The sequence below is a fragment of the Quercus robur genome, chromosome 1 (assembly GCF_932294415.1).
Source record: "Quercus robur chromosome 1, dhQueRobu3.1, whole genome shotgun sequence".
NCBI classification, from domain to species: Eukaryota; Viridiplantae; Streptophyta; class Magnoliopsida; order Fagales; family Fagaceae; genus Quercus; species Quercus robur.
The window spans coordinates 11,138,032-11,165,986 of NC_065534.1; the positions used below are offsets into that span (position 1 = coordinate 11,138,032).

The 27,955-nt window shown below is 33.9% G+C and overlaps 3 protein-coding genes across 6 annotated transcripts; 1 reads left to right on the forward strand and 2 right to left on the reverse strand.

The window, feature by feature from the left end:
• LOC126720658 (YTH domain-containing protein ECT4-like) lies at nt 1–5,109 on the reverse strand. Of its 2 annotated transcripts, none has more exons than XM_050423403.1 (9): nt 4,859–5,109; nt 3,997–4,070; nt 3,619–3,778; nt 3,367–3,437; nt 2,577–3,167; nt 1,504–2,088; nt 1,203–1,415; nt 976–1,122; nt 1–772 (listed from the first exon to the last, which is right to left on the reverse strand). In XM_050423403.1, exons 1-9 carry the CDS (start codon nt 4,899–4,901, stop codon nt 530–532), a joined length of 2,127 nt encoding a protein of 708 aa, XP_050279360.1. In that variant the 5' UTR covers nt 4,902–5,109; the 3' UTR covers nt 1–529. The 2 variants fall into 2 exon arrangements, with proteins under 2 accessions (XP_050279360.1, XP_050279353.1); XM_050423396.1 differs by having other exon boundaries at nt 3,997–4,073.
• A 7,458-nt stretch (nt 5,110–12,567) lies between these two features.
• On the reverse strand, nt 12,568–27,947 carry LOC126720670 (subtilisin-like protease SBT3.18). Of its 2 annotated transcripts, XM_050423420.1 has the most exons (11): nt 27,700–27,947; nt 26,201–26,361; nt 18,340–18,431; nt 18,131–18,228; nt 17,827–17,979; nt 16,623–17,311; nt 15,735–15,802; nt 15,154–15,405; nt 14,854–14,968; nt 14,293–14,506; nt 12,568–13,368 (listed from the first exon to the last, which is right to left on the reverse strand). In XM_050423420.1, exons 5-11 carry the CDS (start codon nt 17,975–17,977, stop codon nt 12,764–12,766), a joined length of 2,094 nt encoding a protein of 697 aa, XP_050279377.1. In that variant the 5' UTR covers nt 17,978–17,979; nt 18,131–18,228; nt 18,340–18,431; nt 26,201–26,361; nt 27,700–27,947; the 3' UTR covers nt 12,568–12,763. The 2 variants fall into 2 exon arrangements, with proteins under 2 accessions (XP_050279377.1, XP_050279369.1); XM_050423412.1 differs by lacking the exons at nt 26,201–26,361; nt 27,700–27,947 and adding an exon at nt 18,532–18,638.
• On the forward strand, nt 23,271–27,471 carry LOC126720679 (probable serine/threonine-protein kinase PBL16). 2 transcript variants are annotated; one of them, XM_050423437.1, is made up of 6 exons: nt 23,271–23,808; nt 24,536–24,903; nt 25,026–25,161; nt 25,786–25,922; nt 26,520–26,643; nt 26,864–27,471. In XM_050423437.1, exons 2-6 carry the CDS (start codon nt 24,580–24,582, stop codon nt 27,250–27,252), a joined length of 1,110 nt encoding a protein of 369 aa, XP_050279394.1. In that variant the 5' UTR covers nt 23,271–23,808; nt 24,536–24,579; the 3' UTR covers nt 27,253–27,471. The 2 variants fall into 2 exon arrangements, with proteins under 2 accessions (XP_050279394.1, XP_050279387.1); XM_050423430.1 differs by having other exon boundaries at nt 23,274–23,808; nt 24,608–24,903.
• Nucleotides 27,948–27,955: the final 8 nt, after the last annotated feature.

Below are 27,955 nucleotides of genomic sequence, written 5' to 3' on the forward strand. Positions count from 1 at the left end.
TTGCAAAATATAAAAGGAAATCTTCTTAAACTCTTGACTATATTGTGCAGTATTTTCCCACCTTGCTTCTAGCTCTCTTACAAATACAAAAGCAAAGCTGCCCCCTCGACAAAGTAGATCTAGATTTACAAGATAGGAAATTGCCAAGAAAAAGGAAAACCAAAAAAAAAAAAAAAAGGAAAAAAAAAAGGAAGAGAAAAGAAAACATGAAGATAACAATATAAAAGCCACTAAGACATAACCCCCTAAACCCAAAATCCTAGCGAATCAAAACCTGTTAGGAGCTACCACTTTAAAACAGACCCAAAGAAGCCCTCCTTGCCTTCACCATAGCTTTGAAAAAAACTAAAGATGACATTCTATTGCTTAACTTTAAGCAAGAGCAAGACAGACAAGAGATGGCGGCCCATAAGATATGGAAACTAAGCCAGTGGTTAGTTCTGTATTATACATAAACCAACATAACTTCTGGCTAAGTTCCTCATGAGAAACTTCAGTGCACATGGACCACCATTGTGTGAGGCAGAGACTAGCAACCATTTGCAACACCATTAGCTAGAATCCTCTTCTCTGACACAACTGGTTTAGCTCCCTTAGGTGCATCTCCAGTTTTTGCAACTGAACCATTATCCAAAATCTTGGGGTCCTCATTAGCCTGCACAGAAGGGATAGGCTCCTTGATCAAATCTGAGGCAGCCTCCACCGAATTTTGGGTTTTCAGTTCACCATTTACCCTTTCTTTCTTCTCATCAGTATGCTTTCCTTCCCATACCTGCATTCACAAGATCAGTAAGTATACAATACTATTTTAACCTCACATGACAAACAATGTCAAATCTTGTCTACAAAAGAAAACCAATTTGACCGCAATTATTAGGATATATCTAATAAGAAATTCATTGTTACTACAAAGGACAGAATGAGTATGAAAAGCTTATAACAAGGAAGAGAAGGCTTAAGAGTTAAGAGTCTTGCCTGTTTTGGAAACTGCAGTTGCTTAGCCTTCTTCTCCTGAATTGTTTTCTGGCGGGCCTCATAAAACCCAAAGTCATCCAAAATGCATGTTTTGCTGGAATGCTCCTTGAATATTTTAATCAATTTAAGCCCTGGCTCTAACTTGACCTGCACAAAGACATTCATAGCTGTTTAGAAAGGAAAAACAAAGAAAACCAGGCAACAACAAAAGCAAGAACTAATATTACCTCTTGAGTGTCCCTACTGTTCGTCACAGGTTTGTTCTCATTGTTATCAAGGGTAATGTGCTTCAACAAACTGTTAGGAACATCCTTAACAATGTGCCACTTAACAGGGAAGCAGCCGTTCCACTTATCTTGTTGCCAATACTCCAAACTCTTCTCAAAATCAACTGGTCCAACCATTTCCGCAAGGCCAACAAACTGCCCACTTGTATTGACCTAAACAAGAATTCAAAAGACAATGCTAAGGAGCAATCAAGGAATTAAAAGAAATAAACCCATTAAATTCTTGCATCCATATTCTCACCGAGAAGAAAAGAAACACGGGGCAATCCCCAGATTTCTCCTGAGCCTCCTGGTATGCTGCATGAAGCTTCTTATTGCCATTTTGTGTGCTGGCCCAAACATTATACTTAATGCTCTTATGGACATCATCCTCACTGTATGACTTTATAATATAAAATTTGGCATCAGTATACTCCTCTGGGAAATCTGGTCTGTTGTACTGTTCACGATCTGGAACAACACTAGTCTTATCCTTCTCCTCATCACTAGTTGCATTTATTGTCTCATTCTGACCCTTTGCTGCCAAGACATTGGGTGAAAAACCCTTATGGTTTTTGGGGCCACCCTTAAATCTAGGTCCTTTGTTCAGTTCATTCAAACCATCTGAGTTCTCATTACCATAGCCAAATCGTCCTCTTGGTTTATGCTTACTATCAAACACCAACCATGGACGTCCATTTGCTCTTGAATCATATCCATGAGATCCAAAGCCCATACCAGATCTAACAGTATTCCCATACTGACCATATAACTTGTTTGGTTGGTACACCCTACCCATAAACCCAGGAGTACTCATTCCAGGCATCGGTCTTGGATGGTGCAAACCCTGTCAGATAAAACAAACCCTTCAGTAAGCAACATATAAAAAGGCAACCTTATCAACAACCAAAAATAAAAAATTAGATCCTCCAGTGAAATCATAATAAATCTGTGTACGACAACAATCATAGGAGAATTTCTAAGATCAATTTTATCATCACATTATATGTTCACCAGAAAGGCAGACAAAACAGTATGCTCCAGAGTCCAGACATTTATACAAGCCAGTTAAACCTTTATTGGTGGAAATTGAAGTTTGGAATCAGCCCACAAGTGGAACTAACAAAAGATATCTAATAACACATTTTCTTGTAAGCTATGGGTTTAAACTGTCTGCACAATGGCCATAACTTAATCCAAACAGCAGGAAATCTAGTTCATCTTTCAAAAGTTCCCATAGCAGGAAAGCACTGGCAATCAAACTACCTGTTCAATTACAATATGAAACATTAAAACTATAAAAACCAAATGAAATAATATGCGACTCATGCATACCATGTAATTAGTATTTGGACGGAAACTTTGATTCCTAGAAGATTGAAGGCTATTGCCATTTGAAAATGAAGAAGGGATTGTTGTGCTGCTCACAGGCCTAGGCTGCCCATCTGAAAGTAGTGGGCCATCTAACAATGGGAACGGTGACCTCAACATATCAAAATTAAATCTTCCATCCTGATAATTGGAAGTAGGACCACGCCCTGGCACAGCACCCCTTCCATATGAACCATTAGAGACAAACGAATTCTGATGAGCAGGTTTTAAGGGTGCTGAAGCATTATTCCCTTTGATGCCTCCACCATTTGTAATGCCATTAGAATTCCCGTTAGCTGCTTCCACAGGAAGCGGCTTTTGATCAGCAGCTACAGAGGTGGAAACATCAGTTTGAGGGGCAGCAGGACTAGGGTTATATGGCCCACTAGTTGGAGTCATCGGCTGGAAGAAAGGATACTGGTAATGCTGAGGCCCATATAACTGCCCATCATTACCCATAGTTGGAACTGGAGAAGCTGCTGGTGAATATGGACCATATGGTGCATATCCATAACCATGGTGATACATAACAGACCCGTTATCCCCGTAAACTCCCTGAAAATATGAAGCAGCACATTAATAGACAAAATTAGAATAAATCAGAACCATTGATATACATAACCATCAAAATGTATGCAGGCTCATAAAAAATTTAAAACATGATAACTGACATGTACAACCGATCACAAATTCACTTGATTGACCAAGCTTATAAAGAAGCCAAGAAAATCACCAATGATAAAGCACAACTTACAGAAGGCATCTCAACTCCATCATTCACATATCTTGAGTAGTCATCCCACTCATTACCAGTCCCATCATAACCTACAAAAGGTTCTAATGCACATAAGTACAATCTAAACAGAGCCTGGCAAACATTATTTTGTGAAAAATATCCAGAAAGACAGAATCATTTATAATAAGACATTTGAATAGTAAATAGGACTACTTTATCTCCTAACCAAAATTGTACAAGTTCATTCAGTTAGTTCACATATTAATTTACCTCCATAGTAATAGGCAGTGGATGGATAAGTATTGGGAAGATAGCACATGTTAGGATCCATGAAATCAGTTAGTAATGGAGTCACAGACCGCTCAAATGCTGGGATCTGACCATTCAAAACATTGCCCGAATCAACCGATCCATATTGATTAGTTGAAGGCTGCATCAAGACACAATCAATCTTAAGACACTTTCTGTATATTTAGTATAACATAACGCCAGAATAATTTACACTATTACTGATTTTTCCTTCCAACTCAATGCTTTTTGTTAGCTTTAGTGTATCAAATATCTTTACATGTGAAATTTGGATTCCAATAAACACATAACGAGATGCAATTAACTAATCAATCACACAAAACGCAGAGTGAAAATTACCTTCTTGGTAGGCTCGGGAATTTCCAGAGTCTTCGTCTGAGAATCCATAGACAATTTCTGCAGCAAATCTGTAGCTTCTATAAAAAGAAGAAAAGTAAAGGAAATACATACTTTCGGAAACTGAAGAAACACATTGATCACAATATATCCTCTATATAATCCATCTTTCAAAAGCATAAATAAACAAATCAGACAACCACAATTGTTTCCAAAGCCTGATTCCAAATTATGGTCTCCTATAATTCACAGATAACAAATATTCAAATCATATAATTTCACCAAAATATGAACCAATCTCTCCTCAAACCAATTCAAAGTAGAATTACCCACCAAACACCGAAATTTTAAATTGCAAACAATCCAGATCTTAAAGATAACCAACAAAATTACTTAACAAATAGGCATATCATTAAAAAAAACAACAACAACCAATACAAATAACCCATCAAAATTGTCAATTCAATCATAATTTCAACGAAAGCATCATGAAAATCAAATACCCATTAATTCTTATACGAAAAAAAAAACCCCCAAATAAATCAAGAACAGCTTCAACATATATAACACACAACAAATGAACAAATCACACCATAAAACCTAGCAGAAACAAACCCTCGACATCAAAATCCAAGCCAAACAAACACATCTCAACCCGATCGGAACACATAATCTTCCACAAGGACCAATAAAACCCCATAAAACGAAACACCCAGATGGATCCAAACCAAACCCAGGTCACACAAGAGCAGATCAGCACAACAACAAAAAAAAAACCCACAAAACTCAATCAGACCCAGATGGAGAAAACGCTAAAAAACGAGAAAACAAGGAAAACCCAGATGAAGAAATCGAAAAAGGATACGATCTGCGGTGGGAGGAGAAGGAGCTGGAGCAACGGTGGCCATGACCGATATTTCTGGATAGATCTCGTTGAAAAATAGGTTTCAAAACCCTAAATAAATCAAAAAAATCCCCAAATAAAGGGTTTTAGAGAGAGAAACCCTAAGAGAGAGATTAGGAGGGAACAACGGGTCTCACACTGTTGTATCTCACACACACACACACACAGCCGCCAAGGGTTTGTGGGTTTTGGAAGAGAGAGGGTTTTGTCGATCCTAAAGCGGTGATTCAAATAGCACCACGGCTCTCTTTTTACAAGCTCCTTATTCGGTCACCCGCGGGTGAGGGATTTCGAGCTCTATGATTGGACTGTGGTATACGTGGCGGGAATTGAGTGGGTTTGAAGTGTTGGAAGGTGGTGAGGACGTGGAATTTGATTGGTCTGTGAGGTAGTTTTGGAAGACAGGTGGGTACACACGCGGGGGGGCCTTAAAAGCCCTTTAATTTTCAATCTCTCAAATTGAAAGAGTTGTGTGCCCTTTGGCCAAAAGATGGAAACCCTAATTAGAAAAGGACACAGCTGTCCCCATTTTGTTAGTCATGCAATTAACCTTTACCTTGGGTTTTCTTGTCCAATGGCAACCAAGAAAAATAATATATATTAAAAAAATAAATAAATAATTGGGCTTTACTTTGAAGGGGCCTTTGTACTATGGGCCTTTTTGTGATGGATGTGCATGTGTGGTATCTTCAAAGAGATGTGAACACACTGAAAATGACAAAAAAGACAAAAAAAACTAAAGGTATCTACAAGACATTTCATCTTTTCATTTTCATGCTTTTTTTAGTATGGTGAAATCTATGATATTTTTGAATTTTGAATTTTTTAAAGGGTTTTTTAAATATTCCAAAATACTACTACTCTTTCCAATTACCTTACTTTATATATTATTATTATTATTATAGGGGAGAAAATTTATAGGAATATAACAAATGGTACATGCATAATGCATTGATTTGTACAACACCGCCACCAATAATAAATATATTATTATATTAGTCTCAAAATTGTAGAATATACTAAGAATCCTTAACGAACATATTAGAACTCGCCACATGTGTTATTCCAATCATTTTATCATGTTCAAATCATACTTCATCAGTGACAGTGAGCATGTAGAGAGCATTTTAGTGAGTTTATTAAAATTGCTAAATTCAGATCAAATTTGTCCCTTATAGGTGGCTTGGAAACTAGAAGATGTTTTGTTTATTTTTGAGAGCTTCAAAGTCATTTATATTTCTAGGGTACCTTTAAAATTTAATTGTGCTACTAATAAAAATGAAGAGGTCATTGTTTGTCTAGAAAAGTGCCCCTCCTTTTTCATTTCTATTTCTCATTGTAAAGATGATTATAAATAAATAAATGTTATATTGTCGCTTTACTAAATAAATAAATAATAATAAAAAATGAGCATGCTAATTGCAACACAATGCTCTGTCAAAATTGTCCATTTGTAATAAATAGTAGTTTGGGATGACATTATTGGACTACCACTATAGTAAATCTAAAGAATTTTTTTGAATGTCTTAAGAAATTTTGTTTGGATAAGTGGAAATATTGAGAACCATCTATAATTTATTATATATATATATATATTTATTTATTTATTTATTTATATAATCGAGTAAGCTTGTTATAAAAGAGAGAGAATTTTATTTTATTATATATTCCTATTCATTGCACAAATTCCCAATCAGTTAAGAACACAATCTAAAATTTTCAGAGTTATATATATGTAAAGTAAAACGATTATATATATATATATATATATATATATTTTAAGCTAAACCATTTTCATTAATCCTAAATATTTATATATAAGTTTGGAAGTGCTTTTTTTTTTTTTTTTTTACATTCAGTTTGGAAAGTGCTTTTTAGCAATGGGAAGATTCTATTTTGTTCTTTTTATTTCAAGAAATAAGTATGATAGCTTATGAATACATGAGCATATCAGTTACTTGTACAATTAGTGAATAAGTCATCCCTGTAAAATAGCTAGCTATAACACTAAATAGTGTAACCAAAAAAAAAAACTACATCAAATACCACCTAATGAACTGAGGTGTCAAACCCTCTTGTAATGTTAGGGACACGCTTTCTAACACCCAAATCTATACACTTCTTATTTGTCAACTACTGATTGGATTTTAGTTTTTTCAAATACATGTGGTGGACCTATATGAAAGTATTGAAATTCAATCAAAAATGGACACATAGGTAGGGTGTGAAAAAGGGTGTCTAGTGCATTTGCATATCAAATTGGTTAAGCCCCCCAATATATATTGGCATGAACTTTGGGGACTGATAAATGAACTTACACTTGCTCTTAATGTTGGAATCCAAATAATTCACATGGATTTGGATACCTTTGAAGATATCAATCTATTTAAGAACTCACACTAAACTAATAAATTGTTAATTGCTTCTGTCTATGAATGTAGGAAGTTACTGCCCATGTTTCCCAAAGCATCACTGTGCATTTGCATAGAAAATGGAACAAGCATGCAAACGCCTTGGTGAAGAAAGGATGCTACCAAAAGGTGGGTTTTTGACATTTTGTTAGAGCATTTGCAGATGTAGGTATATAATAGAAAAAAGTGTCAAATTTACACATTTTAACCTCAAAATCATTTACATCAATCAAGTTAAACTTGTGTAAATTTGCAAAAAAATGCTATAGTGACCATGTAAAATATACATGAATTATGTAGCTTTGTATATCATTATTTTAATTGTTTTTCTCTCTCACCTCTTGTCTCATCAAATTCCTCTCTCTCTCTCTCGCTGAAGATAATAATGAAGAATGATTATTTAAATAAAATAAAATGTAGAATAGATAATCTGATATGAATGTTTTTGAAAAGTAATTGTGTAAAATAGAAAATGTAAGTTTTTATGCTAAAATTGACAGAAAGTTTTGCATGAACTGATACGAATACTCTTACGTATGAGATCTCCTCTCATGTGGATTTATTACCTCTAGTAATTTTGATTTTATGACATGTTCATGTTGGTTAACATACTATCACAAATAAAATTCACAATCATAACAAACTCTTCTAATTATAGCTTCTCTTTTCGCCCCCTCTCTATCTACATATCAATCATTGACTAATTGTTGACCAATTGTTAATTTTTTTTTTCTCTAATTGACTAATTGTTGACATTTTTTTTCTCTAATTAGTTGCTTTCATGCTTAATTTTCCAAGTGGATTCAAATTTATTGTCTATTTTTCCATTTAGGGTTATGAAAAAAGCCTTCCCACTTAGGGTATGTCTTCTTTAAAGAAAATTTTTGTTCATACAATTATTTGAAATGATTAAGAATAGTTTTTCTCACTAGTAGTTAAATCAAATAAGGATATACAGTCACTCAATTCTATTTGAAAAATGGCGAATAAAAATAATTGACAAGACATTGTTATACACTTGCACTATATTGTCATTTTTTAGGGAACATTTTAAAAGGTAGGGAAAAACATAATAGACCACAAAAATAATTTGACACATTTCAAATGAGAAGGAAATGGCTTTTATCTTTTGCTGGCTATGCTGCAAATCAGGAAACAAGCCACCCTACAGTCCACCACATGTCTTAGACGATGAGAACAATTTTTGTGCATATGAATTGCAGACACTTAGAAATTACATGTGCCACACATTAGGTGCACAAAATCTGATTTGGTAGTTGACTACCAGTCTACCATGAACATTTAGCTGCATTTTGGTCACACTTGTAGGTTGAGGCAGATGACAAGGACTTCACTATACTGAGGAGTGAGGAGAATATCAAAGTAGATAACAGAGCTTTTACTTCCTTCCCCATATTAAAGACAATGTAAAAGTAGTAGTAATTTTTTACTGTTAAATTATGTAGTCATCCAATCCAGTTATCTAGATTACTTACTTTGTGGTGAATTTGAAACCAACAATTAATCTTTGTTTGTTTTAGTAGAAAACTTAAAAAAAAAAAAAATTGTGAACAAATTATTCATTTTCTAGAAAATTGACTTGTTTCAATGCAGACTTTTTAAGTTTAAAAATAAGTTAGCCAAGGATTTTAGCATCACCATTTTTATTGTAGAACTTGAAATCTTATCTGTGGTGCACCTCCTAAACAATTCAACTGCAAATAACTCTTTGGAATCTCTTCTCTCTAATTGCATTACCCAATTGAATGACTGCCCCGAAGATTGAGCACATCTTTCTGGATGCTAATCGATGTGTGGATGGCCTTGCGAAGCTTGGAACCTCTCAATCATATACTTATGTTTTATTTGATAATTCATTGTCTGCGATGGAGAATTTCTTAACTCTAAATAGTAAATATGGAAGGTTAATCCTATTAATAGACTTATTACTATCTCTTAGTTAATGCATTATCCTTTTATTATCAAAAAAATTTATTTTTTTTTTGTCGTGTAGCTCTCAAGGAAATAACTAACATCTCTTCCAATTCCAAATAATTATGCAAACAAAACTTTCATCCTCGAAACAAAACCCAAGTTGGAAAATATTTTCTATGTTTTGTGCCATTTGGGAGGAGAAAATAAACTTTAAATTTTGAATTTATCCAAAAATTAGAGCAAAAAAGATTATTTAAAAAAAAAAAATCAAACGGTTAGTTAAAAACTAGACTCGTCACATGCGCTTTGCGCGTACAATAATGCTTTTATTTTATTTTATTTTTGTTTAGTGTTATAATATTTAAAAGTGATATATAAATAACTGTGTGTATTTTTTTTTTTTTAAAGAAAGAGGTTAGATAATGTGGAATAATGTTAAAAAATGAGATTGAGAACCATAAGAAGTTGAAACACAATAGAACATTTGAACTTATTGATTAGGATAAGAATTGTGATAAGTAAAAAAATTTAAGATTTAAAAAAAATATATGATATATGTTTAGTGTAGATGGATGGAGATTTGTGATAATGGTATAGAATTTGGATAACAAAAATTTTGGAATGTTTTAAAGAAATTTTTTTTTTTAAATAGAAATTTTGGGATAAGAATGAGTAGTTTTTACGTGAGGTAGTGACTTTTTTTTTTTTAAAGAAGTAATTTTGTATTTTTTTTTATAAAGATAATTGAAATATTTTAATACAAATAGATAACAAATACAGGTAGGAATCAGACATTTGAATACAAATTAGTTGTGAGAATAACAATTTTTTTCCCCTTTTGTACGTGAGATAGTATTACTTTTTTAAAAAAAATTGGAAGAAGTAATTTTGTATTTTTTTATAAAGATAATTGAAATATTTGAATTCAAATAGATAACAAATACATATAGGAATAAGAATTTTATTTATTTATTTTTATTTTTATAGGAATAAGACATTTGAATACAAATGGGTGGTCAGAATAATGATTTTTTTTTTTTTCCTTTTGTACGTGAGATAGTATTACTGTTTTAACATTTTTTGCTTTTTTGTAGGAAAAAAAATTAAACTAAAGGGTATGTTATTTCAAAATTTGTATGAGGGTATTTTGGTACACAGAAAGTTGAAGACGAATCAGGGGAATTCTCTTATTAATAGTATAGATAATTAATGGTTAATTACTTATGATTAGTGGGTGCTCTTAAGACATTTGTCAATGAGTCATTTTAGAAAAAATTTGATACTACTTTCATAAAAAATATAAAAAACTAAAAAAAAATAGTTACTTTTTTTTTATTAAAATTAAAAAAATATATATATTTCCTAAACTAATATCTTTAAAGTATTCGTTAACTTTTTCCTTCCTTAATTTACGAAGAGAGAGAGAGAGAAAGAGAGAGAGAAAAAAGCTTCAAGTCTAGGAAACATTTGCTGCTCTATATTGTGTTTGTTTTTCGCTGACCACAAAAAATGTTTTAGGTTGAATTGTTTTCTGCCTAACTAGACAGAAGAAAATAAGTAAACGGAGCACAAGTTTTTCATCTACTTATCTCCTTGTTCATTTCACTTGCCTACAAATAATAGAAGTGTAGTCTATTATCAAAATAAAATAAAATAAAAATTCCCATAAAAAATCTTTTTATTTTCTTCTTATTCTTATTCTAGCTTGTTTTATGGGGATTGTTAATCGCCAACAACTTTTTTTTAACGTATTGTTGATTTAATAAGTAATTATTGATAAGTGAAAATGTGATGTTACAACAAAAATTTGTAAAAATTGTCCGATTAATAGATACTTTTAAGACATTTGTTAATGGAATATTTTAATAAAATTTTAATACAACTTTTATAAGAAAGAAAAAAAAATTTCAAAAAAATTAGTTACAGTACTTTTTTTTCTATAAAAAATTTTTAAAAATAATTTTTAAACCAGTGCCTTTACTATATCTATTAACTTTTTACTAGTAAAAATATCATAAAATAAATTATGAAAGTTACTCTAAATAAAATAAATTAGTCAACTATGTGAGTAACGTGACTACTGTTTCTATCGCTTCAACATTGAGAGCAACAAATGTTTGGCGGTCCCTCCTATGTGAGGGAAACCCCACACATATTAATTTATATTTAAAAAAAAAAAAAAAAAAAAAAAAAACTATGTTACGGTAACTTTTGGTAACAGTTTTTTTTTTTTTTTTTTTTTTTTTTTTTTTTTTTTGTTATTACGTGAAAACACGGTAACCTAATAAGATATTAATTTTAGAGAGAGACAAAAAGAAATTTCAGAAATTTGAAATTTCTCTACCAAACCTGTCAATTTCAAGTCAAAATTTGGAAGATTATTTCAACTCTGATTTGGATGAAAATTGGGTATGTTATACCTGACAAAAAAGAGTTTTGTGTTGTTATTCATGATGTTTTTGGTAGCCCTTATCATTTGTTTTGAACCCATTATTTTATAGTGGAAGACTGTAATTTTTCTCTTCTCGTTACAGGATTTTCCATGTAAAAATTTGGTGTTTTAATTTTGGATTGTTGCTGAATTTTTATTTATATTAGTTATTGTACTTGACTAATGTATTTGAATTACCCATTGAATTTGCGCAAAATAAGAAAAAAAAAAGAAGAGACAATTTCATAGCATGTTGTTGCATTAATTGAGTATTTTTTTTTTCAACCACAAGAGGCATCTACCATTTTGTTCTAGTTTATAACTCAGATGGCTGTAGAAGAAAAGTATCTTTCATCCCCATTTCGGCTTATAATTAACATTGGTACACCATCTATGGTATAGTGGGCACATTTTCAATGTGACATTGCAGTTGCTACTAGAGTTGCTGCGGCAGTTGCCTTTATAGTTTATAATGACAATTCCTTGGTCCAATATAAAACTTGTGGTTGATTGTAAAACACCGACTCCCCTGTTGAGACCTAACCTAATTCAATCCTCATAGATTTCTCGAGATAGTTTTTTACAATTCTTATAGAAAACAATTTTCAATAACTTCTTGATTCCTATCCCTATTCCCAGCCTAGCCTCTAAGTGTTGATTCCACAAATAGTAAGTTCCAAGCATTTTAATCAAGGTGAATAAGTTCAAAAGGCTGGAGCTTTCATAAGCACAATCCACCAGTTGTATGGAATCCCTTTTTTACTAAATGCACTATTGAATGAATTATTGAAGTAAAGGTTCAATTTCATCCAAAATGGTTTTGGTCCAATTATTTTATAGTAATTTCTGAAGTTACTTATTTTCCATCCATATGGAACTTCCACTCACACGTATATACCCAATACCTTGTTTATGTATGTATTACAATTAGGTAGAGCACAATAAGCTTTTTATGAAGATATACATTCAATTTCCAAGAAGACGAAGCCATGAGACTTCATCATAGTTATTAGGATAGATGGCAAAACAGCCAAATGTGTAAGCTTGCAAACTTACATAGCAAAAGCTTCACTTGAGTAACAATTGAGCTTAAATTGTGCTAGCTTGTGTTATGGAATCACTATAATCAACAGTAGTAGTGTTAACCAGTACAACCAATGGACTCCTTACATGATGGAAGCCATCTGACCAAACTATCTCTCCAAAATCATACCTCCCTTGAGACTTCTTCCGTGGTTTGAGAGTCACATAATAGGAGTTCTCTTCATTGAACCATGAGAAGAATAAAATTCTAGGCCATATAACTACCTCAACCCCATTAGGCTTAACAATGTTGGCAAAGTAAATGGCATTCCTGTTTTGTCCCACGTTACGAACAGTCCTTTTGATTGTCATTGTTGATTCTAGATTTGAAACTGTGATTGATGGGTAATTTATGTTTGTGTTGGTTTTATGTACCTTTGGACAGCATGTTTCCAATCCAGCAGAGGGAAGAACAATTTTCTCTATGTTTTCTTGGGTGTAACCCATATTGCAAAGGAAGAGTATGTAATCGCTGGTTTTCATGTCGTAAACTAGCCCTGGATCCATTGCTTTGAAGGGGTCAATGTGACCGGCGCCAATGTCAAAGGGATCAGAAACTTTCATTGATCCACCAGCTAGAATGCTGTCAAAGGTTGTGTCCCTAGTGCAAGCTGTGATAAGGAGCACAAGAAGTAAGAGATGTGTACTTGTTAGTCAAGATGATTTACAAGTAGAATGTAAAAGCAGAACATTTTAGGCATTTTTTTTTCTTTGATAGATAGTGTGGGAGGGGGAGGGGGTTTCAAGCCACAAATATCAGGCATCACAGAGGATGTCACTACCACTAGGTTATAACTAGAACCCAATACTATGCATCTTTTGCCTATCATCTAGTTTAGAAGATCCATGATAATACTACCAAATAAGGTGAATTTCTTGAAATGATTATAAAAAAAAAAAAGGTATTCTTCATTTCTTTGCCCCCATTTTTTCCGTAGGACTAAAGTGTCTTGTGGTGACTCATACTTCCTTTGTGTCACCGACTGATTTCAAAAGCATTCATGTATTGTCATGCTTTCTTTTTTTTTGATAAGTAAGAATGTTATATATATGAAAGCATGTATTGTCATGCTTTCGGTACTCGTCATGGAAGCATCCCCTCCTTTTGCACTGACTAGGAACACATTTGTGTTAGATTTTAGGCTTTTAGCTATAAGCCAATTGAAAGTTGACTGAGAATGTGGGCTTTCCTAGCTAAGACCCCTCTTTCCATGTGGTTGAGTGGAGTACCCTATCAATGTAGCCTTATCTTTCAGCTTTAAAGAAAAGTAGAAGGACAAGTTAGTTCACATTTTAGTTAGGCCCTATGCTCTTTTTGCCATGGTCCATAGCCTGACAATAAGATGCATGACAATGTGGCATAAAAGGTGTTTCTTCTCAAAAGATTAAACTTGTTAGCAGGGACCACTTGTTATGATATCCTGATAAATTACTGTCTCAAAAATTTAAGTTTGCTAAGAAGTAATAAAGTTAATCTTTTAAGTTTTAACCATTGTTCTAACACTATTCAATGGTTGAAGTCATTTTCTTCTTGCCTGTTGTCATGAGAGCAGATCTAATGGCAGATGGGGACCAGTTTGGATGTGCTGATTTGATAAGGGCCACAGCACCAGACACATGAGGGCATGACATTGATGTTCCTGACTGAAAATTCCACTTCACAGAACGTTTATCACTTGGTGACAATGTTGGTGAAGTATCAGTAGGCCATGCTGCTAGTATATTTACTCCTGGAGCACTTACATCCGGCTATTAACAAAGAAAGAAGAGAATGAAGTTATTGTATGTATACAAAAAAAAAAATTTCTTATTATCTTTGATGATGAAAGTACAAATTCACATTTGGTGACCAAATGCACTTGTCATTTTCAAGTTGGATGCACATGCACAAATGCGACATCAAATAGCATTAGTTAGAATTCATTTGCAACCTCATTAATTCATTTTAACATAGTAATATAATATAAATTGGATCCTGAAAACAAGAAGACAAGATCAAGACCCCGAAACAAAAAATTGAGAAGATGTACTAGAGCTGGGGTTTTATTCTAGGAAATGGAATACTTTTCCAAAATTTCTAAATTGTCACAACATACCTTGAGGATATCGGGTGTTCTTGAGCTTGGTCCTCTAGAAGAAAAGGTTGCAACTGTAGGTGCTGGTGTCTTTCCAATTATGGTTTTAGTTGGTTTTATCTGCACTGCAGGGAACCTTCATATATGGTCCAGAATATATGCATGTCAAAAGCCTTTCCCACTATTTGTTATAACATTAATCATTTAGATTTACAGAATATTGAACATGTTTTTAAAATGCTATAGTGGCTATTATCATTTCCAATTACTAGGATTGTGAAGTTAAGTACCAAACAACTTCTTTCAATCATGTTCAGTTACCTAGGAGATTGAGCAAGATAGTCTTTAAGTTTACTCCCTTGCTCAATGTTGACAAGAACTGTGGGGATGATTTCAACATAAGGAATCTGCATAGTCATAGGTGCAGCAAAGATCAAGCCCAACCCATTGGCCATCTTCACTGCTGCTACTGCTTCTCCACTTAATTCTGATCCAATGGTGGAGAAGCATAGGACTACCTTTCCTGCGGCTGATTTGTTTAGTGTAGTATTATAATAGTCCCGATCACAAATCCTGGGAAAGTATTGCAACATAGAACAGCAATGTCAGACATGAAAGAAAGATTTTACCATTGCGTGTTTGTAAGAACTCTGCTGTATGCATGCATGCACATAAAGTATTAGAATATAAGCCCAATGGACTTAGGCCCATAGTGTAGGTTATTTGTACAGCACATATTGTCTACCTATATATATAAGGCAGACCTTTGTACTCTATTACTTACAGTTTAATACAGTATTTCAGACTTTCACATAAATTAAGAATGAGGTATCCAATAATATTAAGGTAGTTTATATCAAATCACAGAGAGAGAGAGAGAGAGAGAGAGAGAGGGAGCTAACCCATCTTGAAAATATATTCTTGAATCTGCCAATTTTCCCTTAACCTCAGTGGTAATAAAGCTTTCTCCCTGTACAAAAAGGAGTCTACTAGTTAAACTTCCGGCTTATATTCTAAGCATCTGTGAATTAAGACACAACATGCATGCTTGTTGTCATGAGTCATGACAAACCAGTGCTCATAATATATATCACATATCTCCTAATTAAGTCAAGAAGTAACGACCACCACAAATGTCTAAACTTTCATTTCTTAATTATTGGGTTATTATATGTTAAAGAAACATATGTGATTTCAACATGATTGATTGACTGTGACTTGGTTTAAGAATTAGAGAAAAAGGTGACATGCCCAAAGCCAATCAAATTTGATGGATATTTGGTCCCAATGCAATTTTCGGAAACCTATGAAAATGATGCAGTGAAATTTTATGATGTAACATTAATGTACTTAGCTTTCAAGTTTAGAGTGGAAAATAAAACATTGGTCTTCTAGGGCACCTCTGTCGGTCTGTCCTTGCTTTATCAAGTAATAGCCAAGTGAGATCTTTTGCACCATATATAGAACTAGGCAGAAATGGATACTCTCAATTTCAAATGGATCCATTTTATGGTTCAGATAAAATATTACAAATTTAAAGGTGTATCAAATATCACCTTTAAATGATGTGACACCACGGACATTGTTAGATGTAAGAAATAAATATTAATCGTGAAATGGGATCCTATTCCGATGCATGAAAATTATGTATCAGAAAATCAGTTCCGTCTGAAAAAGGTGCTTTTCATATCTTGTAATATATTACTGAAAAATGTCATGTTACTATATTATATGCATATTTGCTTCTGAAAACAACAAAAAATGATTTCCCTTAGCCAGAAGTTAATTACCATGAGGTCCATCGTAGAGAGAGTATTATCCAGGAGTACCTGGGTTGGAAACATTCGATCAATAGAAGATGCAGCCACTGAAATGGACCATGGTTGAACATTTTGTACAAGAGACGGATCAGGCTCATCATTATCATTATTACCTGCTGAGAATACTACAGTAATACCAAGTTGCATGGCATGAAATGAACCTATTGCTGCTTTTGATTCAAAAAAAGGACGAAAAGGTGGACTTTCACCAAATGAAGCTGAGATAACATGAACTCCATCATGCAAAGCATCATCAAAGGCTGCTAATATATCTGCTTCAGAGCACTTGCCTACAAATTTCTTTCCCCAACATATTTTGTACACTGCTAGTCTAGCTCTAGGTGCTCCACCCCTGGCAATGCCCTGACCTAAACCAAAGAAACTTGCATTTTTCACTATGGATCCTACAGCTGTTGAAGCTGTATGTGTACCATGGCCAAGAAAGTCCCGAGGTGATCGGTATTCTGGGTTGCCACTCTTACTTAGTGGTCCATAATCATATTCAAAACCTTTGAGGTAGTAACGGGCACCAATTAACTTCCGGTTGCAGTCTTTTGCAGGGTCAAACCTTTCACCTTTTACACATTCTCCTTTCCAATTTGGTGGAATTGGCCTCATGCGAGGCCCTTCTTGGAAACTTTCAGATTCAGGCCATATACCTTATCACAAAACAATAAGCATGTACATCAAGTTATATATCAAGAACTTGTGAATCAATGATCAAAATTTATCATTTGTTCTTATTGTTTCATTATATATCTGCAAGGATTGATCACACGATGACAAGGCCAGGTGAATGCATATTGATTTAATACACTTTAAACTTGAATTGAGACACTTTGTGACAAATATAAATGGAATCATTTTGTTAAGCATGATTGCCCATGTCACCAGAAGGCTGATCATCATGCCATCTGTAAATTGAGGTAGAACTTGTATAGTTGTATAACATAAAAAACTTAATTGAGTCATAATAAACTCTAAAGATAATGTGAAATTAACCAAATCCTGTTATATGTAGTGAGCAGTATTGCACTAAAACGCATTTAGAATTTGCAATTTGAAAGATCCCAAGTAGTGAACTGCCAGTGAAACTAATTTGGATTGGCAATGAGCTTAGCTTTAAGGCCTTTTCGGCCAAAGATAGAACAAGTTGAGTTACTAATTGGAAAACCTGTATCAAAGACCCCAACTACAATATCATCACCGAAGGCTAGCTGCCATGGAGTCACTTTACTATCCAAGGTAAGGCCTAAAAAGTCCCAACTTCTTGTTGTGTGCAACTGCAGTGTCTTGCTCCTAAACACTGATATCACTCCTTCCATCTCTGCAAATTCCTCTTCTCACGTTAATATTTTTTTGATAATTAAAGCTTGCATAAGGTTCTTATTCAACTCTAAAACAAAACAATTAATGATTTCCAGAAAATCTTAAAAGACATAGATTAAGAAGAAAAAACTGAAAGGTTAGCTCATTACTGGCTAAAGAAGTTGCTTGTGTTGAATTGAGCTTTGCTGAAAAGCCTGAGAAGCTATGCTTGTAGCTATAGAGTATGGATTGCTTAGCATCTTCTTCACTAAAGGATAATATATCCAATGAGAGAAGTGAGAAATTTGATAATAATTGAGTACATCATGACAAATTCTAAAGAATTAAAACATAGGATTTAGAATATGTAAACAAAAACCTTGCAAATACATTGGAAAGCAGTTGGTGATGGTATTTTGAAGTGAGAGTAGGATCATGAATATGGCTGACTCCTAAATAGACTATATAAACCTGTGAGAAATCAAATAAAAATCAGAAATAAAGATGACATGAGATCATTATAAGAGAAGGGGACAAAAGAAGCTGAAGCACTTTAAGGTAATAAAGTTACATGAGGTGTGGCTGTGGACTGAATAAAATAAAGTGAAAGTGTGAGAGATAGGCCCCAAAAACACTGAAGATAAGTAGCCATTGTCTCTCATGGAAGAACCACATGGTTGGTTGGCATTAAATAGTGTTGTGGTCAGGGCAGACTTATGATTTGCCAGAGCGTGCATTCAAAGTCTTCCAGGCTGCAAAAGCACTGACATTCCTTCTTGGGTCTATGATGATATTTTCTCTTTGAAGCTAGCTAGTTGACAAAGATGAGGACCACCCACCTCCAGCCTTTCCTCACTCTCTCTCCATTTTTTTCCTGGTATATTTGCTAGTATAGTATTGTGCTTAAGGTACAATTACAGCCTAGGACTACCTCAATGAAGTTGCATCATAGCTGCCATGAATACTACAAAGAGAAATGCATGTGACCATCATGCTTAAGACCTTTCAGTCTCCTTTTCCTTGGAAACAATATTAGTTGACTAAGATAACTGCTTTAAAAGCTTTTTATACCTTTCAGCCTCATTTCCCTCGTAAACAAAATTAGACTAAGACAATTGCATTACCTTATTGGCTGCTTGAAGCTCATATCTGGCATTTCTTGTGAAACTTAATTAAAGAGAAAGAGAGCACATGAATTCAACAATGCCCTAGGGGGGGCACTACATGATTTAATCTTTATAATAACTTCTATTTATCAAAATAAATTGTAATTGAAAAAACTTGAAGTTAAAATTTAAATCTGGGAGCTAGTGCAAGTGTTCTTTCTCAATTGAGAATACTAATTTAAGTTGCTTTGTACAACTTGGCTTTTACCAAGATTGGTATGACAATATTCAACAGTGTTATTTATAAGTCTGCAACCCTAGTTTTAGGTTCTACTGTTCCTTTAAGCAATTGAATGTTCTTAACTAAAGATTGATACTTTAGCCTGGCTAGCCTTGATCCATTTTGGTTATAGGATGCATCTATAAGAAATAATAATTCACAAACAAGCATAATCACATCTAATAAACAGACGAATCCTAGTGTTGCCCCAAGCTAGATAGTGCTTCTCTATTCTTGTTAATTACCATATGAATTAAGTTTTATCTTATAATCTACAAATTTATTATGCCCTAAGGAGTACATTTATGTAAGAAAACCATCTTTCAAACATAAAGGATTATATATACGCAATGCTCACTTGTCAACCTACAAAGACATACTAACATGATTAAAAAAAAATGCAATATTAGGCTTAATTAGGAGAATCATTGCATAGCTAAAACTTTCCTAACAAGTTGCGTGAATTGAGTGTAATCGTGTTGCGTAATCAGAAGTTTATAATCAAGGGCCTTAGACTTTCGATACACGTCTAACCCTTCCAAGTTAAACTTCACATCATTGAACCTTCTCAATATAAATGCATATGAACTTGCTTTGTCAACTGGCATTATATTTCAGTCATAGAAATATATTATGGCATTTTCATGCATCATAATTTGATTGAAGGAAAGCATTTATCTAGTTTGCTTTGACAAGCAGTAATTTCAAGTACAACTTAAAGATTTATCTCTGTTGGGACAGTTTTACAGCTGAATTATTTGGTCCAATTCAATTCACCTTCTAGGACTGTAGTACATGATCAAGTAAAATTGCTGAGATACATTTTGTAATTGTAACAATTTCAAGTGTGCACATCATGTATGAATATGACATTAGAAAATGATAAGAGGCATACTAATAATGTACCTATTAGCAAAATAGAGAAGATTAACTGTTAGATTATATGAGAGCCAACATATATAGTATTCTTCTTTGTTGTTTGAAGTTTATATAAGGATAAGAAGTCTTAAGACACATGACAATAGGGTGAACCCACTAATTACCCTGTTTGTCAAGATTTTGTTACTTTCTAACTGGAATCAAACAAAATAGTGTCTGCTAAGCAAGCTTAGAATTTTATAAATATAGTTCAGATTGCAATGGTCTATTAGATAAAACTAATGAAAGGATTCTGTAGGAAAACAATATCATCTGCTATGTAGGATGGCTAGAATAGGGTTATTTTCAAAGGTTACCTGTGAAGCATCTTACCTCTAGCAGGTTCTTATAGATTAGCATTTTCACTGAAAAGATTACAGGCACAGGATTGTGATCATTTGAATTCTTTTCTGCCAGGAAGTGTGTTCTTAGAGAGGTCTATGTCCTAAAGGCATTGTGCATGCAAATGAGGTATCTGAAATCCCACCCTTTGTGTTGTCTGATAGCATACAGAAACTGGCCTAGTTCCCTTAGTTGCATGGCTTTTAGGAATTCAACTAACGACTCACGGAAAATTATAATAAATGACCATTTGGTCCCAGTTCAAGCATGATTACTGAGGAAAAATTTGCATGCCGTTTTCTTAGCAGAAGTGGGACCAAAGTCTCATTGAAGCATTCAATTAAGCAATGGTAGTTACAAGATGCAGGTAACATGTAAGTCATTGATTTTACATATAGGCACTTTATTGATAAAAAGTGCTTTACAATTGAAATCTATGGTCACAATATACCACACCATGTTAATTATCACTTAGGTTAACATTAACATTATAACAGTTATATTAGATTATGATAAACAATATATATGTACATAATTCTCCAATTATCTGCATAAATGTCCATTATTATCAAGACATTGAGTGTGGACATTGAGTGTGGATGTGGGCGTGTGTATGTGTTAGAGAGAGAGAGAGGAGGATTTCCCAAAAAAAAGTGGTGGTTAGTGAACTTTTTTCCACTCATGTCAAACCGTGTGGTCATCTTCAGGGCTTTCTAGAGATAACAAGACAAGGAGGGGAGACCATTGGACCCCCCAGTCATCACTAACATATTCCCTTTCACTTAGAATTCTTCCTCTGTTAAGTGATTCTGAAGTACTTTCAGAAGAATGAGAATATCAAGCTCAGAGATAAGGTGGGACATTGAACTAATGTGTCCACTAATTTCCAGGCTGCTTTAGTATTTTAAGTAACATAAAACTAGTAGATAAAGAGAAAGAGAGAAAAAGAGTAATTTTTCTCTCATTAGAAGAATAATTAAAGGAAAAAAAACATAATCAGGACAAACATGGTAAACATGAGTGTTATTAACTTATCTACTGACCATGGGATGGGACATAAGTATACTTTAAATTACCTGCGGATGAGTAATAAGCAAGCTATTCTAATCTAGTTGCAAGCACAACTTGAGTGATTTTTCATACATCATGTTAGACAATGGTTATTACCCTGACCATATTTGCCTTGTCATTTCTGTCAAAAAGTCGTTATATATGAGCCACATATGTAATTGACATGTAGATTAATATCATCCTTACACTAGGCATGTTTTGATCAAAAGAACAACCTGGAATCCAACCAATTTTAGCTTTTATACAGTCAAAATGATATTGCCTAGCACTAAATTCTGTATCCCAATTTTTTCTTTTCAACACAAATCAATAACCAATGAAGAGCACTGATTACACATTAAGATGGTGACTCTTAGGCTCCCTCCAGCTGCTAAACATTTCTCACTGATTGCAAAGGTTGCTGATATAAAGTTTTTAAAAGTTCCGAAAAACATCACATCCTTTCCGTCAAATCCAACAATAAAAAATAGGTACATCTTGACTTTTTACATTTAAGCACTATCTTAAAAAAATGAGCTGAATGTGTTTGTGTCTGCATTTCTTTGTCCTTCATTATTTATCTTCCCAAATTTATTTGGTGAAGAGAGATGTTAAATATGGATAAAAACCGACATAAAGGTCATGAACACTTTGAGCTCTTTAGCTTCATTAATTTTCTTTTGCTTTAGCTAACAACTGTGCAGGACCAAATGTCAAAAGTTGCAAGCTTAACTTCTGCTTCAGAATAGGTTTAGATGAGGATCAATAAAATGATAGCATGATTGTTTAGCACATAATCATCGCCAGCACTGCACTGACAACTCAGCATTAAGCACTACTCTAAGTTGACAAGTTCCTCCCCATTATAGTTTGCAGGCCATTTTACCTTTTTAGACAAACTTTATGTTCAACTGATTTTCGTTCTTGAGAGCATATAATTACTTGCCAAATGAAATGACTTTTGGAAAATATAAAATAAGTACAATTCATTAAGGCTATTTGAATAGTGGGTGAATCGATTCAGTGAATTATTTCATGCTTATCTCCTTCCTAGTTCCTTCCTAGTTCATTAATGTCCATCAGTACTAATAGGCCACAATTTGCGTCTCATATTGGCTAAAGACTAAAGAGCAAAGTATGATAAAATAATCACACGTTACAACATGCTATGCATGTGTGTCACTCACATCAGTAATTCAAAATTTTCTATAGCAGTTGCAATGTGATCCTACCAGATTGATTTTTCTGCAATAGTAAGCGAATTCTCAGCTATTTTATGCACCCATAATCAATCGTATAAACATTTACAGATTAAAGGCCATGACGGCAAGATCACGATGTGTATGTGTGTTTGTATGTGCATGTTTCTTTTGCTAAGTAGATTCACAACATACAGTTATATAACATTGATTGTGGGAGAATTAAATTATTCACCCACTATATTATTCCAAATGGGTAATATGCACACACAAATATCTACTAAGGTAGTACTATACATAATTCAAATAATAAATTGTTAGGTAAGGTAGTTGCAAGTTTCCCTCAATTTTTATTTTTAATGGTAAAAGATAAAAACAAGTTTCCCTCAATTGGGGGAACTACACACCGTGGTGTGAATGCGTGAGGCAAAACAAAAAGAGATGGGCACAGAAGGAAAAGAATGAGATCATGTTGGAGAGTGATGAAAAAAGATTGGTGGGGATTAGAATGCACTTACACTTATATGCGCACTAAGAAGAAAGCACACAAAGGCACAATTTGAATCAAAACAAAATCCCCTGACTCTGTGGGCCCATTTCCACCATAGCCAAGAACCAGCACCCACCTCAACACTCACCACATCATTGCCATCAAGAATTTTCTTGCACTCTTTCTTGCTTTCATCAACAATTGCACCCACAACACAATTCTTACCAACAACATTTCTCATTTTCCAGAAAAATCCATCACTTAAAACAGAGTGTTTCTTTGTTTTTTCCTCTCTTAATTTGGGTCTAAATCTTCTTTCTAAAAGACTAACATAACTTTTCTTTGGTAATGGGAGGTTGGTGAGTAAGTGGGTCTTGGTCTGTTTCTGGATTTAGTGTGATGGGGAATTGCTGGTGTGGGTGGGAACCCTCTGTTTACAGAGTCTCATCCAATGCAAAGTCAGGTTGGTTTTTCAATAAAGTTTTTTTTTTTTTTTTCAAACTGTTTGGGTTGATTTTATGTAATATTTTTTTTTTCTACATGATTTCACAGATGGGTATCTGTTTTCTCTCTTTATTTCAATGAAATTAGTTATGTTAGAGTTCAACTTGGATTTGGTATTCATACTCTGTTTTTCCTCTGTTTGCTACACTTCTCTGTGTTTGATTTTTTTTGTATGAGTGATAAATTTATGCAACTTTTCTTCCTTGGATGATCTATGTTATCCCATGAAATATTCTCAAAAATAAAATGTTATCCAATGAAATCAGGGATTAAGGTTTGCATATTCAAGAATGTTATGTTTGCCAAAATAATTAACAAGACTCAATTCATGCTCTGTTTGCTCCTTTTCCTTTTGTGTTAGTTCTTTTTCTTAATACTGTAGTTGGTGAATTATTGGGAACTTAGCTAGATTTTATTCTAGTTAGAATCCTGATTTTAAGTGTTCCTGCACTCTTTTAGCATTGTAATCAAGACAATCTTTTTTTCTTATAACATTCTCTCCTAGTGTGCTTCTTACATCTTCATATATTATATCAAGTTTGAACTTCGAAAATCTTTGAAGAACTTTTGAACGTAGGATATTAAATTAGTTCGGAAAGATAACTTTTTTACGTGTGAATACATCACCAATTATGCTGTTGCACTGTAGTGAGAATTTTATATACATATTTTTCTTTCTCTTTAAGGCTTTGTCATGAAAGTTGAATAGAATGAATTTTACACCTGGAGGATGTGTATAATGCTCTCTCATCTTGCAGAACAAAGCCCATCAGTGAGAGAGAGGAAGGAGGATAGTAAGTTACCATCAAATCCAGAAGAAGTGGAAGACCTACGCCGTGATTCAGCAACAAATCCATTGATTGCATTCACCTTCAATGAACTAAAGATAATCACAGGAAACTTTAGGCATGACCGAGTGTTAGGAGGAGGAGGATTTGGAAGTGTTTATAAAGGGTTTATTTCTGAGGATTTAAGAGAAGGGCTTCCTCCCATTCCTGTAGCTGTCAAGGTCCATGATGGTGACAATAGTCATCAAGGCCACAGAGAATGGCTGGTGATCTCTATGTTCTTTATTGTTTCGTTCTTTCAAATTTATGGTGCTATATATATACCTGCACTCTTCTTTCAAATTTAGCAACTTATATTAGGTTGATGAAGTGCTTTGTGGGTTTCTAGGCAGAAGTCATATTTTTGGGGCAGCTTTCTCATCCAAATTTGGTAAAATTGATCGGATATTGCTGTGAAGACCAACAACGGGTACTAATATATGAATATATGGCTCGGGGAAGTGTGGAAAACAATCTTTTTTCAAGTAAGAATTTCCTATTGCTACTTACGTTCCTTTCCAATACCCTTTTTAATGATGTTTCCTGAAAGTCGAAGCTATAAATGATAATAGTTTAGGACCCTGGATTGCCATCTTAAGATGTTGGTTTAATATGTGTTAAGGATGCACCATTGGTGTAAAGCAGTTGGGAAGGTCAAAGGTGGTACAATGATGTCTAACAGCCTTTATCAGATGTTATTTGCAAGAAGAGGAGGTGCTAAAATTTAGTGAGATGAAAGGTATTTTAAAGGCTTAGGTCTAATTTCTCTTAGGAAAAAGTAAGAGTGGCAGGTTATTTAAGAAGAACCTATTAGCTGTGAATTTCTTGTTAGATATAACTAACTTGTTTCAAGATTTGCACTTGGGTGAGGCAGGCCTATTGTTAGTTTTCACTAAGGTGATTGAACTTTGAAGACTTAGTCTAATTTATCTTTAGTGATAGAGGCAAAAAACTGATTGGGAAGTTGTTTTTATACAATGTCTATAATTTCTGAACTTGTTATTGTTAAATCTAGTGAATTTTCTTTTTAAAGGTTTGTTGGTGGCATGGGAGGCCTATTGTTTAGTTTTCTATGACATTTAATGTAAATAATTACTCTTTTTCTGCAGGAGTGTTGCTTCCTTTGCCATGGTCCATTAGAATGAAAATTGCATTTGGTGCTGCAAAAGGACTTGCCTTTCTCCACGAAGCTGAGAAACCTGTCATCTATCGTGATTTTAAGACATCTAATATTCTGTTAGACTTGGTTAGTATACAGAATCCCTATTCGTCTCCTTTGGAAATAAATCAAGTGATCTATTTGGTCTTCCTCCTTTTCTTTTAATATCAAAAAAGTTGTAGAAAAAGGAGTGTTCATTTATGTTGGATGAAGGCTTGTGTGGATGGTAATGATAAAATTCAATACATCTATAAGTAAAACATTAAGAATTAAATCAGCAAGTACTATGTGGAACATTCTTTATTAAAAAAATAAGTACTACCATGGGGAAAATATCAAACTCCTAAAAAAATTGTTTCACATACCCATTGAGGTCAGCATAATATGGATTATGTGCTCCAAAGTCAATTGATAAGCAATGAGGTGGTATTTTCACGATCCGCTTTTCCACTTGCCAAATGCCAACTGCAATCTCAGTTATACTTATGGATTGTTCTGCACTTGGAAATTCAGCCTGGATCCCGAACTGAAAACAATTTATCTACATAGTCATATAAATTCATGCATAATATGGAGTCTAACTGATCTATTCTAATGCAATAAAGGTGCTATTATGTCAAGTTATAGTCAAATCAGTAGCTTTAATTTGCAACTATGGTTTTTGTATAAATGTTTCACAAACAGGACTACAATGCAAAGCTCTCTGACTTTGGCCTTGCAAAAGATGGACCAGTGGGAGACAAGTCTCATGTTTCTACTCGCATAATGGGAACATATGGATATGCTGCACCTGAGTATATTATGACGGGTAAGTTATCTTTCTGACTAGAATTTCCTAACACATATCTGTTAAGCACCCTTCTGTATTATGAGGTTTCTGGAAAACACATGAAAGTTTGTGTTATTCAACTAAGCATATGAAATGGACTAGGCCATTAGACATCGTTTGAGGGTTTCTTAAGACTTAGAAATTGGTTTCTCTAGTTAATTCCAAATTGACATGCATTTTCATCTTTTCTTCTGTGCAGGCCATCTAACTCCTAGAAGTGATGTTTATAGTTACGGTGTTGTTCTTCTTGAACTTCTGACTGGAAGAAAGTCTTTAGACAAGTCACGACCAGCACGAGAGCAGAACCTAACGGATTGGGCTCTACCATTGCTTAAAGAGAAGAAAAAATTGCTCAATATCATTGATCCAAGACTAGAAGGAGATTATCCTATCAAAGGAGTTAACAAGGCTGCCATGCTAGCTTATCATTGCTTAAACCGGAATCCAAAGGCAAGGCCTCTAATGAGAGATATAGTGGACTCCTTGGAGCCTCTACAGGTTTCTACTGAGGTTTCAACTGAAAAAACTATGCCTACTGTAATTATTGAGGTTCCAAATGCTGAGTTAAATAGAAAAGAAGATGCATAGAGTAACTAAATTGATCCTGGTTTTTCTCATTTAAGCTTCTCCAGCTTAAAGGGAGAGTTTTTGTATTAGGTAGCTTCTTTTTAATGTGGGTTTGGAAGGAAAGTTTTATGCTTGGTTATTTTTTTCCTTTGGCTATAACATGTTGGTTGCAGTTACTTGCAATTGGATTATTTTAACAGTAAGTAAATATTAATCTAAACAGATATATGCTTTGTATTATATCATCTTGCACCAGGATTTCTTGTGCTGGCTTTTAGTTTGCTTTTGGAAAACAAACTATTATCAGACATAAACTATTAACAAAAGTGAAACCTAAGACAATCTTTTTGCTTTTTCCCCACCGGATTATTTTAAAAACTTTATCAAAAGAGAAAGCAGAGAAAGCTATTAATATACAAAGGCATAAAGTCCGCAGCTCATATATACATGCATAAGTTTCCTACCAACCTTGGTTTCTTTATTCCTAGTTGAGCTCCACAAGATATCAAGGATACCTCAATAATTCACCCACACTATTTTTTGAAAGTGAACGAAAGAAATTAGTGGATGACGTGTACATGTTGATCCGTACCCATCTTCATGAGGAGAGAATATCTCATGAGACCATCCTTTCGCAGTAGGTGAGATTCATGAGTATTGTAAGAGAGGGGTCTGATGAGACCTTCTCTTAAAGATACTTTTTCCACATTCAAACTTCATCTCA

Coding starts and splice junctions, on each gene's coding strand:
- LOC126720679 (XM_050423430.1), top strand. CDS start 23,745: ATGGGGAATTGCTGGTGTGGGTGGGAACCCTCTGTTTACAGAGTCTCA. Junction 24,904..25,025: donor AAGGCCACAGAGAATGGCTG/GTGATCTCTATG, acceptor GTGGGTTTCTAG/GCAGAAGTCATATTTTTGGG. Junction 25,162..25,785: donor GGAAAACAATCTTTTTTCAA/GTAAGAATTTCC, acceptor CTTTTTCTGCAG/GAGTGTTGCTTCCTTTGCCA.
- LOC126720658 (XM_050423396.1), bottom strand. CDS start 4,901: ATGGCCACCGTTGCTCCAGCTCCTTCTCCTCCCACCGCAGATC. Junction 3,779..3,996: donor TTCCCGAGCCTACCAAGAAG/GTAATTTTCACT, acceptor GTCTTGATGCAG/CCTTCAACTAATCAATATGG. Junction 1,123..1,202: donor ACAGTAGGGACACTCAAGAG/GTAATATTAGTT, acceptor GTCTTTGTGCAG/GTCAAGTTAGAGCCAGGGCT.
- LOC126720670 (XM_050423412.1), bottom strand. CDS start 18,612: ATGGCTACTTATCTTCAGTGTTTTTGGGGCCTATCTCTCACACTTTCA. Junction 17,980..18,130: donor ACAAGCAACTTCTTTAGCCA/GTAATGAGCTAA, acceptor AGGAATTTGCAG/AGATGGAAGGAGTGATATCA. Junction 14,969..15,153: donor TATCTTGCTCAATCTCCTAG/GTAACTGAACAT, acceptor CCATATATGAAG/GTTCCCTGCAGTGCAGATAA.